The 14,642-nt window shown below is 40.5% G+C and overlaps 1 protein-coding gene across 2 annotated transcripts in view; it reads right to left on the bottom strand.

The window, feature by feature from the left end:
• LOC122807137 (ninjurin-1-like) overlaps window positions 1-14,642 on the bottom strand; it is a 514,013-nt gene that overhangs the window by 153,549 nt on the left and 345,822 nt on the right. For both annotated transcript variants that reach the window (XM_044078144.1, XM_044078143.1), the window contains exon 2: window positions 13,969-14,197. In XM_044078144.1, the coding sequence (XP_043934079.1) occupies window positions 13,969-14,197 (229 nt within the window). The remainder of the gene's footprint in view (window positions 1-13,968; window positions 14,198-14,642) is intronic.

Raw genomic sequence — 14,642 nt, 5'->3', positions numbered from 1 at the left:
GACTGCAGATGCATACCTATCGGACATCTACATTTATGGTAGGTACAAAACTGTACTATGTCATTCAAGGATGCATCTGCAGTCATAACATATGGGTAGAATACCATAGCCAAACTGGGGGAGGAGGCACTAAGATAATGATGGTGTAGTTAAGATCCCTCGTAAAACAGCAGTTGCAAAACCTGCTCGGGATCTGGAGTATAAAGGAAGATTGTAATGCTTGGCAAATGTATGCACGGAGCTCCAAGTAGCAGCTTCTAAAATGTCTTTGGTAGCCACTCCTCGTAAGAAAGCTGTAGTGGTGGCTGTAGCTCTTGTGGAGTGAGGCCTGATATTTTCGGGAGTTGTCTTTCCATGAAATGAGTAGCAGAATTGAATGCAATTTCCTATCCATTTTGAGATTGTCTGTTTTGAAATTGCTTTCCCTTGCACTCCTGTTGCATATGCTACCAGAAGCTGTTAAGTGTTTCTGCTGGCCTTAGTTCTGTCCAGATAGTAGCTCAGTTGTCTGTGTACATTCAAGGTGTGTAGTAGTTTTCCCCCCCTGTTCTGTGGGTTGGGGAAGAATGTAGGTAAATGAATAGCTTGGTTCAAGGATACCCTGGATACCACCTTTGGCATAAAAGTAGGATTGGTTCTCAGAGACACTCTATCCTGGTGAAAGATGAGAAAAGGCTGCACTGCCATTAATGCCTGTAACTCAGATACCCTTCTTGCTGAAGTGATTGCTAGCAGGAAGGCAGTTTTCCAAGATAAGAACTGTAAGTCTGCTGTTGCTGCTGGTTCAAAGGGAGGAAGTGTTAATTTTTCTAGCACAAAATTGAGATCCCATGCAGGTAGAGGTGGTTTCCTTGGAGGTTTTACATTTTTGATCCCTCTCAAAAATTGTCTGAGGAGAGGATGAGAGAAGACAGGAGGATCCATGTTGTATTCTGCTGAAATTGCTGATGCATGAATCTTAATGGAAGAATAGGACAGGCCATTGTGGAACAGTTCTGCTAAGTATTCTAGGATATGAGCTAGGTTTGCCAGTGTGACAGTTGTTCCTTTTGCTGCACTCCAAATGAGGAATCTCTTCCATTTGGCTGAATATGTTTTCCTTGTGGAGGGTCTGCGAGCCTCCAGGATAATGTCCTTAACCCTCTGAAATAAAACAGGTTGGTTTTGTGTTATGCAATTTTCCAAGCAGTTAGCTGCAGCGTTTTTAAGTTTGGATGCAGGGTCCTGTAGTTGTTCTGTGTTAGAAGTAAAGGACATAGAGGTAGAGGCCATGAGTTCATCCGAGACATGCTTCTCAGTAGCGGGTACCAATGTTGCCTTGGCCAGTCTGGAGCTATCAGAATTACCTTTGGCTGTTCCTCTCTGATCTTCAATAGAACTTTGTACATCAATGGGAGAGGTGGAAAGGCATATACCGTCAGGTCCTTCCAGCTGAAAGAAAGGGAGTCCACCTTCCAGGCTAGTGGGTGGTATACTCTTGAGCAGAATTTCTTCAGTTGGTGGTTGAGTGGGGAGGTGAACAGGTCTATTTCTGGCATTCCCCATTTCTTTGTTATGGTTTTGAAGATGTCTGGATGCAGCATCCATTCGTGAGCATCCGTGGTGGTTCTGCTTAAGCTGTCTGCTAGTGAATTCTCTTTTCCTGGTACAAATCTGGCCTGCAGTTGGATGTTGAGATTCAGGCCTAAGTTCCAAAGGTCCATTGCCATCCGGCATAGGGGGTATGAATGTGTGCCTCCCTGTTTGTTGATGTACCATATGACTGTGGTATTGTCCGTCCTTATCAGCAGGTGCCCTTGCTGGAGGAATGAACTGAATGCCTCGATTGCATGCTTCACTGCCAGCATCTCCTTTATATTTATGTGTAGATTCAGCTGGTCTTGGGGCCATAGGCCTTGGATACACTTGTCTTCCATGTGTGCCCCCCAGCCTAGGTCTGAGGCGTCCGTGGTAATGGTCTGCCCTGGATGTGGTTTGTGGAAAGGCAATCCTCTGTTTATCTGGCAGGCTTGAGCCCACCACAGGAATTCCTTGTGCAGGCATGGAATGATTGGAATCAGGGCTTTTAGACTGTGCTTGTGTTGAGACCATACATTCCTCAGGTACCATTGTAGTTTTCTCATATGCAGCCTGGCATGTGGGATCAAGATTATGCAGGATGCCATGTAACCCAGGGCCTGCAGGACTTTCCTTGCAGTAAGCTGAGTTTGTTTTGTTAATGCCATGCACTAGACTGGTAGATGCTTTTGTTTTTCCTCTGTGAGAAAAGCCATCTGAGCTATTGTGTCCAGTTCTGCACCCAAAAATGTTATCCTTTGGGATGGCACTAGTCTTGACTTTTGTATGTTGACTGTGTATCCCAAGGCTTGCAGCAGTTGTATGACATAGGCCAAATCCTTTAGTATTTTTGTCTTGTTGTTCGCTTGTATTAGGCAGTCGTCCAGGTATGGGTAGATTTGAATTCCCTGAAGCCTGCAATGAGCAATTACTGATGCCAGGCATTTCGTGAATACTCTGGGCGCAGTAGATAAGCCAAAGGGCAATGCTGAGAATTGATAATGCTCTGATCCTGCAAGAAATCTGAGGTGTCTTCTGCAATCTGGTCATATAGGGACGTGCAGGTATGCCTCCTTGAGATCTAGAGTCACCAGCCAAGACTCCTTGCCCAACATGGGAAGAAGTTGCTGTAGGGTCAGCATTTTGAATTTTGGAACAATGAGATATGTGTTCAGTGCGGACAAGTCGAGAATAGGTCTCCATTGATTTTCTTTTCTTGGTACAAGGAATAGTCTGGAGTAAAATCCTTGGCCTTGTTCCATAGATGGTACCTTTTCTATTGCTCTCATCCTTAGTAAGCTGATGATTTGTTTTAGAGCCTCTGATTTCTGGCTTGGTGGAAGGTTTGGCATTCCTCTCTTTTTTGGTAAGGTGTGGAAGTGAAACCTGTAGCCCTTGTCTATTGTTTGTAAAGTCCATTTGTCTCCTGTAATACAATGCCAGTTTTTTGAAAATAAAGCTAGCTTTCCGCCCAAGGGTGCTTCCAGTTGTTCCCTGGTAGGCGGAATCAGAGCCAAGTCATTGTGTCTGTCCTGTGGAAGTGGTTGCAGTCGCAGCTGTGGCGGCACTTCTCTGGTTGGCAGGTTGCCACTGGCGACCCCTGTAGGCACCCCTAGATTGAACTCTGCCTCTTGTGCGCCTATTTCTGCCTCTCTGTGCTCTAGAGGTGTCTGGAAAGGACCAATTCTTTGAAGGCCAATTTCTGCTGAACCTCGGAGGTTGGACCTGCACGAATTCCTTGACTGTTTGGACAGATTTTGCTTTTTCTTCCACTTTCTTTAGAACCTCCTGTGCAGGGGAGCCAAATAAACTTTGTTTCTCCATAGGGGCATCTAGGAGTTTTGACTTAACATGGTCTGGCAAGGATTGTTCTTTTAGCCAGGCATGCCTTCGAATCACTGCTCCAGTCATAGCTGATCTAAATGAAGCCTCCAGTGCATCATAGCCACATTTCAAGAAATGATTACTGACCTGCTGAGAGTTGTGTACCAAATCCTGAAGGGACTTACGGTCTAAAGGTTCAGGAGAGGCCAGTGTTTTATTCAACTGATCTAACAAAAATTCCTGGTACTGTATCATGTGAAATTGACAGTTTAAAGCCCTGGCAGAAAGAGTTGCAGATGTATAAACCTTTTTACCCCATCTCTCTAATGCTCTAGATTCTCTTTCAGAGGGTAGGGGTTTTTTGTCAGAGGCAGCTGCAACACCCTTAGGGCCCTGAGAAATGGTTTCTGGGTCTGCAGCATGGGCCTTATACAAGTGGAAGTGAGAATCCGGGACCCTGTAGTATCTGTCAGGTTTGGCAGGGGCCGTGGGAAGAGAATCAGGGGCAGTACTGGCATCATTGTATGCATCATCAACAACTGATAGTACAGGTGGTATGGCTAAAGGCCTATGCTGTGGTAAGTGTAAGAAAGTCCTTAGCCTTTTCCTAGAATCAGAAAAATCCTGACCCTGCCATTGGAAGTGTTCCCTCATAGAGTGTAGGGTTTCCCCAAATGAAAACTCTTCTGGAGGAGAAGCTGAAGGGATGGAGTCTTCTGCATCAGAATCCTCATAAGGTGAGTATGGGCCTTACTGATGGTCAGATAAATCTGAACCATCTGAGGAGTAGTCAGTGGAGAGAGGTTCAGGGGGTTCAGTCCTAGGCCTCTTTTCAGGAGGGGGTTGTGAGGCCCTGTCTGGGTGAGGTTGGGATCCCCTGATCAGAGAAATAAGGTCCTCAGCAACGCTGAGAATCTGAGAACTTGAAGTAGGCCTGTGAGAGGGAGCCTTAGTAGGTAAGGCCTTGGAAAGTTTTGCTGCTTTAGCCCTGGAAAAGGCCTTGATAGACATAGAAGCAGGGGGTCTAGCTGCCCCACGTGCAGGAGTAGAGATGTCCAACGAAATAGTGTCGGACAAATCTTGTGTGCCTGCTTCTTCAGTAGGAATTTCTGTAGCCGACTCAGCCGTGGCCTGTGTGGCCTCGGTTGTCGGAGGCATGCTTTCGGCCGAAGGGAGAACCGAGGTCTCGGTCTCAGCCGAAACCGAGACACTCGCGGTAGGCCTAACCGTGGTTTCAGCCGAAACCGCGGGATGCGAGTGTCAGTCCTTTTCCTTGCGTTTTTTAGCTAAATGTGTAGTCGGAGTTTCCGACGGCATTTTATATGCAAAAGCAGAGCCAAAAAACTCTTCTGCAAACTCTGACCGACGTCTAAGTGTCCGTCGGTTGAAGGAAGCACAGGCTAAACAAGCTGATACGTCGTGGTCTGGGCCTAAGCAAGGAAGGCAGTAAGAGTGGAAATCCTTATGAGGTATTTGTTTCCCACAAGTTAAACAATTATTTACTTTGTCTGACATCGGCTGAGGCAAGAAAGAGTCCCCAACGGGGTACTTAGCTTTTTTAGAAGTCTTCGGTAGATGAAATCTCTGGATCTGACCGACCGGCACTTGCGAACAGCTTCTGCTTCGGGCACCGCGCGGCAAGAAAGATGGAGGAAAATGGTGTCGGCTGATGCCTTTATACCCCAGGAGCTATGACGTCGGGTGAAGTGCGACATCAGCCGAGGCCAGACCCAGACTTTGGAATCCGGCCGACCGAAGGGCTGCCTGAGGCAGGACAACCCATATGTTATGACTGCAGATGCATCCTTGAAGGACATCCTGCAGCTGTGAGGCAACAATGCTACCACTGCACCATCAAATATCAAGCATTGCAGCATTTAGAAACCACAGATATTATGAGGAACAGATCAAATCAAATATGAGGCAAAATCTGCAATTTTTTTTACAAATGGTGGTGGGTAGGGAATTCAGGTCCTTAACACCTGCATACAAGGTACAGGGTTCAAGCCTGAGGTACTCCCTACCACACCACCATGCGTTTGTTCTAGCCACCTAACAACTAGGACACACTCACACACACACTCCTTACTATTACATCCCCGCGAGATCTCCAGCCTGCCTGCTGACGTTGCAGTCCAGGTCCGACCTGTTCCGAGCGACAGTCTATGCAGTTAAAACTGCATAGACTTCTGGGAGCTCTGTTCTGACATGTTTCCCAGTCCGGACTGCTGCTGAGACAGTCTGCACATGCTCCAGACTGTCTCAGCAGCAGTCCGGACTAGTGCGCGAAAGTCCGCGATTTTTTAAATTTTTTTTATTTTCTTCTTTTTTTTTTTATTTTCTTTACTTTACAGCTGAGGGGGCTGCAGTCCGGCAGTCCAATAGCACTGGTCACCCCTGATTATTACTTAAATGAATTCTGATGTTAGCTTTACACGGACTATGATGCTATTCTTTGAGATGCCTCAACTGTATCCCTATAAATATTTTCATCTTTTTATGAAATCTCCCCTGCCCAGCTGAGCACTGTACTGTTGGATCTACACAGTTTGACCACTTGTATTTAGAGGACTGCATTTACATTTAAATCTGCTTTCTCTGAAGTGCCCAACCTTCTAATCATTAGACTAATGAAATCATGCAGACTATATGTATATTTTTGATATTTATCCCGTTATTCCACATAAGACCACCTTCCTTGTCTGCTTACATCATGTATTTTCTATCAATACATCTTCAGTGTTGATGTCCCTTTATATGTTCTGTACAGAAAATGCAGTTTCATGCTTTACTTAATCTTAGTTCAAACATATTAAAAGAAAAAAAAGGCTAGTAGTAGTACACAAGTCCTATTCAAGAACATACTTTGGTTACCATGGCAACATCGTGTTTACAGGAAGTGTTCAGTAGAAAGTCATTTCAGGTTACAAATAACAAATTCACAGCCACAGACGTTAATAAGTTGTGCCGTTACTCATTCCATCTCCATTTCTTAAACTCAATAAATCAACAGCGAAGTACATTGCTTCACTGAGGCCATACTTTTTAAAAAGTAACCTGAGGAATGTTAACCAAGATGTACAATCTCATGGTAAGTATTCTAGCTAACAGCATAATGTAACGAGTTACCAATCACTGAAAAGGATTTTAAGAGTTATTGTCCCAGTTCCATTTCCTTGAAGTGACTGGTCTCTAAATGTATTTAGTATTATTTTGCTGAACTATGAATCTGCAGTATGTGCAAGAGCTGTTTTCACCCTTGCAGGACATTTCTTTTTAACCACGATTGTGCAATCATGGAATTAGTACATTTATGTAACAGAGTGTGGGGAAGTGAAATCCTTCACAAGGGGGTTGCTGATGGGTCTTTTACTTTCAGATTTGTTGGACTAGTTTTCAATGGCTTTGCATAAGAGAGAGAGTTCTATAGGTGAATTGTGTATCTAGCTGTTATGGCGTTTTTAATGCAAACTCTTAAACTTGGCACAGCCCTGAGCAAATTACCTGCTAACGCCTTCAGAAAAAATATAGGCAATAAAAATACATATGAAAAAATAAAAAACAAAACAAAAAGAAACATAATATAAAGCGCATTTTCAGTGCTGCTTGACACAAAATCTGTTGGGTTTCAACATACTTACACATATTTGAAAACAATTACAGTAAAACAGTTATCTTTTAGCTAATGCTTCCACTATGAGATTCACCATCACAGCCATTAATGTTAAACTAGTGGTCAGAGGGTTAGAATATATTAAAGCCCTAAGAAAGGAAATAGACATCTGTGAACTGTAGGGGTATGTTCATTAAAATAATAGAACAAGAAATTAACTGTAGTTAGTGGATTAACATCAACAATCTCCAACTCATTCATAGTGGGCAGACCTTGCAGAAACCATTCCAAATTAAAGTTCATTTATCATTTCTTACTCGCTGATGATTTTTCTTCAGACAAGTCCCATATTTTTTTTCTGATTTGTCAGTACATCAGGCAGTTAAAGCATTTAGTCAAAATGGACTTCAGGTTTTTAAGTCTGAAGAAATTTGCAAAGATTAAAAATGTTAAATAAAGCCCCTGGGACATTGTCACTATTACAAAATTGACACAGAGAATGCATCCTGACTACTGAACAGCAATCACATTCAATAAAACCAGCAAACTGTGAAACAGAACATTAGGAAAAGGGAAAGAAGTCCCATTCAGTAACAAATTTTTGCAATCACTGCTTACCTATATTCAAAGATTCCTTATAAAGTTAAACCATAACAATGTTCTCCCACAAATCTGTTTCACAGTCCCAGTTTGTTTCAACAGACATTCACTCTGTCCAGTACATTTCACAATTACATTGTTTCGCCATTACATATGTTTATTTAACATGCAAGGGCTGACCTATTATTGTAGTTAATCTAGTAGTTTGTGCTACTCTCTGTACATTAATGTTTTAGGAGTTTATTACCAAGTGATTAGATCACAGCAATACAAAACGTTTGACAACTTCTCAGTTTGCATATAATGGATATCTAGTTTCTCATAATAACCTTTTGAAGCAGAAGCAATAGAGTTTATGCATCAAATATTTTGCCCCTATATTTTTGGTAAAATCACCACATTTTATTTTCAAAGTTATATATTTATTTTTTCTTTAGAGGTAGACTTCTGCGTACAGAAAGTTTCTTTTTGATTGATATAAATGGTTGTCAGAGTATGAAATATGGCATTAAAAATACAGCTACAGTACATAAAAGCTGAAATAATTTTTATATATTTACTTGCCTGAATCTAACTAAGTAAATTCCTCACAAAAATCTCTTGTTAAAAGTACCCTGTGCACAATTTTAGATAGAATATGGTAAAATAATTCACAGAGTACCCAGCTGAAGCCCTATGATCACAGCTTGCAGGTCAGAAAAGGTTTCCATTGAAATTATTTTACATAAGCACAATGACTGCCACATCTCCCTATACAGCAGGGTATGTCCCTGCATCCCCAAACTATTGTAACTAGTTCTGTGGTCACTAAAGCTCAGAGGTAAGGCACAGTTCATCAGAAGCCTGACTGATCTGCTGGGTGAGGTCTAATGGCAACTAACTATTCCACAACCAAACAAGCAGACATCAAACAAGTGAAGTGGATTACAGCTGTACAGACTGCAAAACTACAGTACTACTACCAGCTGCCACAAAAAAGGAATAAAGGGTACATTGCTGATCTATAAGACAGCTCCATTCAAGGAAATCTGGCAGTACTAGGAAAAAAAAAACAGAGTATACATATATATATATATATATATATATATATATATATATATATATATATATATAAACACACATATATACACCCACACACACACACACATATATATATATATATATATATATATATATATATATATACACATATATACACATAAAATGCCATGTATCTGCACTTACTTTAAATATGCTGGCTGGGTAACGATTTGAAATGTTGGGACTTTAAATGCTGAGCCCTGGAATGTGGAGACTTAATAACCCAAATACAGATGTACACATAAAAAGTCTGAGCTTGCCATTTCTCAGAATATTCCCTTTCCTCTGAGGTATGGTAATCTTTGCGTTAATATACATAACTTGGGGGGGCTTGTCCCACACATCGGGGTTGCAGAGGAATTTTTCCTCTGCAATAAAACAAATTTAAAGGAGATAAGCAATGTACAATATTCACTCTTCTCCTATATTTTATGTATTTTTCTTTCATGTTTCCAGACTCGGCTTTGCAAATTCTGACATTTCAATAGCGAACTCTTGGCTGGCTACATGTTGAAAGTAAGCCATACATTTTATATATTTTTTAAATCCTTCTTTGTCTCCTTTCAAATTTTGTAAGGAACTGGCTAAGATTAGTTTGTCTAAGAGTACGTGCTGTGAGTCAGCAGGTTATTCCTTAAGTCAAAGCATGAATGATCAGGTTATTCCCTGAGTCAAAGCATGAATGATCAGGTTATTCCCTGAGTCAAAGCATGAATGACCAGGTTATTCCCTGAGTCAAAGCATGAATGATCAGGTTATTCCCTGAGTCAAAGCATGAATGATCAGATTATTCCCCGAGTCAAAGCATGAATGATCAGGTTATTCCCTGAGTCAAAGCATGAATGATCAGGTTATTCCCTGAGTCAAAGCATGGATGATCAGGTTATTCCCTGAGTCAAAGCATGAATGATCAGGTTATTCCTTGAGTCAAAGCATGAATGATACAGACAAAAACAAAAATAAAAGTCTCCCCTGAAAAGAGGCCACTAGCATAGTGGGACTAACCCAATTCAATAAATCAGTAAATAAATAAATGTGTCTGTTTCTCTGCTCTCACCTCCATCCTCCTGATCATTTTGATATTTTTATTACTGTCGCACACTTTTTACCAAGCTAATTTCCCATTCACTCTATGACTGCCAGAACAAGACACACTTAGACTTACCAGTGCCCGATGCTATGGCAGGATGATGAGATTTAACATGTCCTGAATAATGGGAGGATGATAAGGAACCTCTTACATTCACTCCACTACCTAGAAAACCTAGCATTCTCTGTTGGATTCATTTACTGCCCCTTTCCTCTACTCTCTGTGATATAATGTGGGGATTTATGGACTCCAGATCATCTTCCTTTCCACTTCTTTTTCCATTAGTATAAGTCGATTTACAACGTACACGCTGGCCAATCAGCATGCACGTTTTGGAATATTAATGGGGGGTCATGGTATAATAGCAGATAAACACAATTAGTAAGGTATCACAAATACCGTAACTTCTACAGAAAAAAAAAAACAGCCATCCACTAGGTTCAGCTTCACCCTACCATGCAAAACAATCTTGCTTGCCATTTCAAATATACTTCATGGTCTCAAATTCGGTATTAAGACTCCTGCATTTCTTCCACTAGTTCACTACGACAAAGTAGTAGCCATACATGTCCTAATTCAAACAAGATAATTCTGTAGGGGTTGCATATTCTTACTGTCACTTCTGTTCTGGCATGTTTTGATCATAATCTGCACTTTGAAAGTAAGAGTGGTTTTACAGCCCCTTGTATGTCCAAAAGAAGCTTGTTCTTTCTGATAGGGACTATGACACTGACAGAGGCAGAACCTCCACAAATAAAAAAAATGCTTCTTCCAACCAGTCCTTTTTAGTCATCACCTAATAACTTGACTTGTGAAAGTAACAGACAAACAGCCAAAGACAATGTATAAGAAGTAGCTGAAACAACTCTGCAGAGTAGAAGATCCCCCACTAATGCAATATAAAGGTGACAGGAATGAGTCTCTAGGATACCAGATGAAATGTTAAGGACCGTAATTATGACCCTTGGTGTAAGCACAAGTGCAAATCCAATTGAGGGGGAACATATACTAATTCTGAGGATGTGATATCTCAAAGACTAGCTCCCCTTCTCTCTCTCTGGTACACCAGTCTTTGAGTTTCTTAATACAAGTAGCAGAGAAGAGGATAACACAGTCTCACACACACTGAAGAAAAGAGGGCAACCCCTGTGCAAACAATTTCATAGCAACATGTGTTCAATGTCACTCTTATTTGAGTCTCAGTTTTTTTAACATGTAAGGACTCTCAAGGTCAAGTCTTACAATTTTGATAGGGAACAGAATATTTAGTGTATGCATGACAAAGGTGTTACATTACAAGCTCTGTCTACTGCATATTGTTAGTTAATTTTACAAGTATCTACATAAGGAAGTGAAAGTTATATGTTTACAGTAATGCAAGATCTGTGTTGCCAGTTTCATCTGCATCTAGAATTGAGGCTGTCAGGACATAGTCTGGTACTTAAAGCCTTCCCCAGGCTACTTTAGTCAGTCCCCTTTACCTACAATCTTGTGTATCTGCTCCGGACTTCTGATAGCCCACATAAGACAGGCATAAACCAGGAACAAATATCTTTACTCTAAAACCCTCCTCCCTAAACAAGATGGAGCTGTCTGGCCCATGGAAGGTGGGAGCCAGTACATCTGCCAAATGCATTTAGTGTTCATGCAGTTCATACAAATAATAAAAAAAAATCACTGAAAACCACTTTCAGAAATGATTAGATGTGCACTTTCCCCCACTTAAGTGCAACCATAGATTGATATATGCAAATTGGGGGTGTGGGGTCCAGAAGGGCCTGTCCCCAACAAAATACTTGTTTCTTTTTTTGTTGAAAGTGTTTTTAGTGATTTTTATTCATGCAAACTGTATTTATACTAATTGTCTTTGGAAGATCAATATGATTCTGAAGGGGGATAGTGGTTGGGGAAAGTAATGGACATGTGCTATATCATTATGCAGGGTATTTAACTTCTGTATTTGCTGTTGAGAGTTTCCCCTCTATCACCACAAGGAGAAAGTCCTGACATAGACCTCTAGGGTACTTTTCAAGAAAGAATGACCTGAAAATGGCAGTATTGAAGGAAGTCCTAAACCTAGAAATCAAATATAGCCTGTAGTGCCTTGTGAAAGAAAATGCTGTCATAGCACTCACACAAATGTTAGCCACTAAGATATTTTTGAAGAAGGAGTGAGATTGTCGTTCACTATACAGGATTATGGATTAAGTAAAAGGCCTAAAATAGCCTGGAAAGATTTAGGAATCTGACTGACTAAACCCTGCCAGCTTTAGTTCTTTGCGGTGATGGAAGTGAAACTCTTAGTGACAGATTTATCAGTTTCAACTTTACAGTACTGGTTTAGCATGCTGACTCAAGAATGGACCATGACAGACAGGACTTTAATAATCCCTATAGCAACTCCCACACTGCTGCTGCTTATATATGCCAATTCCAAGACGGCAGCATTACAGAGGAAAGGGAAATCCCCAGCACACTGGCAACTACTTATCCCTTGGAGAAAAAGCAGACCAGTTGCTCACTAGTGATCACACAAATGACAGTTGGTCAGTAGAATTTTGAAAACAACCTTGGCTCCTACACCTGAGGAGTGTGAAGCCCGTGGTATAGGAAAGTATTTATGAATCACAATCCTCCAAGGTGGTCCTTATGTCTGATGCAGCCTTGAAGCAACAATCTTCCACTAGGCGTGAGGGATTCAAAAAGGCCAAACTTTTGTCTGTTTCGAATCAGGCAATAAAACGTTGAAAATGAGTTCAAGGGTCATAAAAGAATTAGAATTACAACGGTATTATCACTTTTCCCATTCATCCCAAAACTTTGCAAAGTAACTGACTACAGCTTTACAGATAAAAGTAGCAAACCATGACTATATCTCCATTAACAGCTAAGTTATTTAAGCTATCCAGTGAACAAATTCATTCTTTAACTGGATATACAGCTACTTCATAATAATCCCTTTCCTTGAAATCTTTGAGGCTGAGTCACCAATCTACATAAAGTCTATAGTGAACTATGTAAGTGCAGCCATTATTGTTTAAAGCTTTCTGACTTGCATTATATTCCTCCTAACAGTTCTAATACCAAAGGAAGGAAAATACTCAATGTACCTCCTACTATCATTACATATATCTACTTACTCTGAATTAAAAGCCTCACTGCGGACCTGTGTCCAGCCATTTCCTCTTTCTCCACTGTACTTTCTCCAGATGCAACGCCAACTCATACCAACCTTTTTTCTCCTCCTTGCTTTTGACTACTTGTCATCCACCTGTACCAGCCTCTGAAATAAATAATATCCCTGTCTTTAATACTTCAATGTATACTGTCTGAATAATACAGTCCCATAATATTCTGGAAAATGTTCTTGCTATTTGAACTATTTTCAAATATTCTGTATGCATTATGACATTTGGTCGTTTTGGTGCCATAATACATTTCCCATTCTCTTACTCCAAATATATTTGGGACACTTTTTCATAAAAAGCTTTGTAAACATGTTAATACACCACATCACAAAACATTTTAAGAAATTCCCTGTTGATGCTGGGGAAGGCTTAGAGTTTGTGCCCCACAGACTTTAATGGAGATAGCCTGCACATATACAAATATTTGTCAATTAATGTCTATGAAAGTATCTTTGTGCCAACTCTTTCTTAATGTCAGAGGTCAGAAAGGTACACCACATGCTGTGCTACTAAAGGTAAGCGTTCAGTCTGTGTGAAAATACTGGTCCCCCTCCAGTACAGCATTTTTCATTGCTTGCGGTTCTCTCACAATCCTTCCCCCTTATTCTCCTAAGAATTATGAAAGACCAAATTATAGGGGCATCTTTAAAGAGTCCAAGCATCTGCTTGTTCTATTCCCAGCTGTACAGATGCTACACAAAACTTCTCTCAGTCTACTCAAGTAAGCATCTGTATCCTTTGCCTTAATAAAATAATAAAATACCCTTTGATAATTATTTTTGTTTACCATACAGAAACACAAGTAAAAACTGCTTCCAGCTGCACTGTTATTATCTGGATGCAGTGCTATAAAGTTATTTTTGGGAAAAAAACAGTAAACTCAAAATCAGTAAGAGGCCTGGTGATACAGACTACAACCTGAACTCAACAAAGTGGCTCAATAAAATCAAAATGCTATTGTAAATCAGTTTTGTTAAAAGTGTTCTAACAGGAACAAAAGGTTTGAAAGCTCTCACCAATAAATATTAGAAGCACACCCACTACTACCTGTAGTATGAGTGATATACTGATAAGAACAATGAGTGGGGTATAATACAGGAAAGGTCCTTGATCTACTACAGCTTTCAGCTGGGATGCATTGGCCATCAACAGTGCGACATCCAGCATGCTTTCTGCAGCGCTCTTCTTTGTAGCATAGTGATTTACATTGAGTGGTCGATTTCTTCGACGACTTCTTGGTTGTATCTGTAAACAAACGGCAAAAAAAAAAATCATTCAGGCAGAGGTTATAATGTTTTGTGCTTGAAAAGTGTACTTAGCAAAGCAGAATATGATGTCTGTCTTAACAGAAACATCACTTCAGTTAGATAAAATTAACAGGAAAAATTAGCCAAGAGGCTACAAACTCATACAGGTTTTATCATTTGTGCATAACTGTACCTACAGTGTATCCTATACAACCAGCAACAGATTTTAAACATTGCTCTTCTAAACTTAGAATAACAGGTTTTGCATTTGATTGCATTTTCTGAAGAATATGAAGACTGAAGCTCAAATGGCTGCTGTTACTTGGGACATGAATCCTTAATCATTTGATGGAAATCACAAATTTTATGAGGAACAGACCAAAGATATGAGGAAAAAATCCAGACATTCTGAGAGATTTTGGACAGTTGAGAGGTATTGTGTG

Source organism: Protopterus annectens, chromosome 7.part0, assembly GCF_019279795.1.
Source record: "Protopterus annectens isolate FY-2018-M chromosome 7.part0, PAN1.0, whole genome shotgun sequence".
NCBI lineage: Eukaryota > Metazoa > Chordata > Ceratodontiformes > Protopteridae > Protopterus > Protopterus annectens.
The sequence above is the reverse complement of the archived record's forward strand: the minus strand, read 5'-3'. Positions and strand labels throughout refer to the sequence as shown.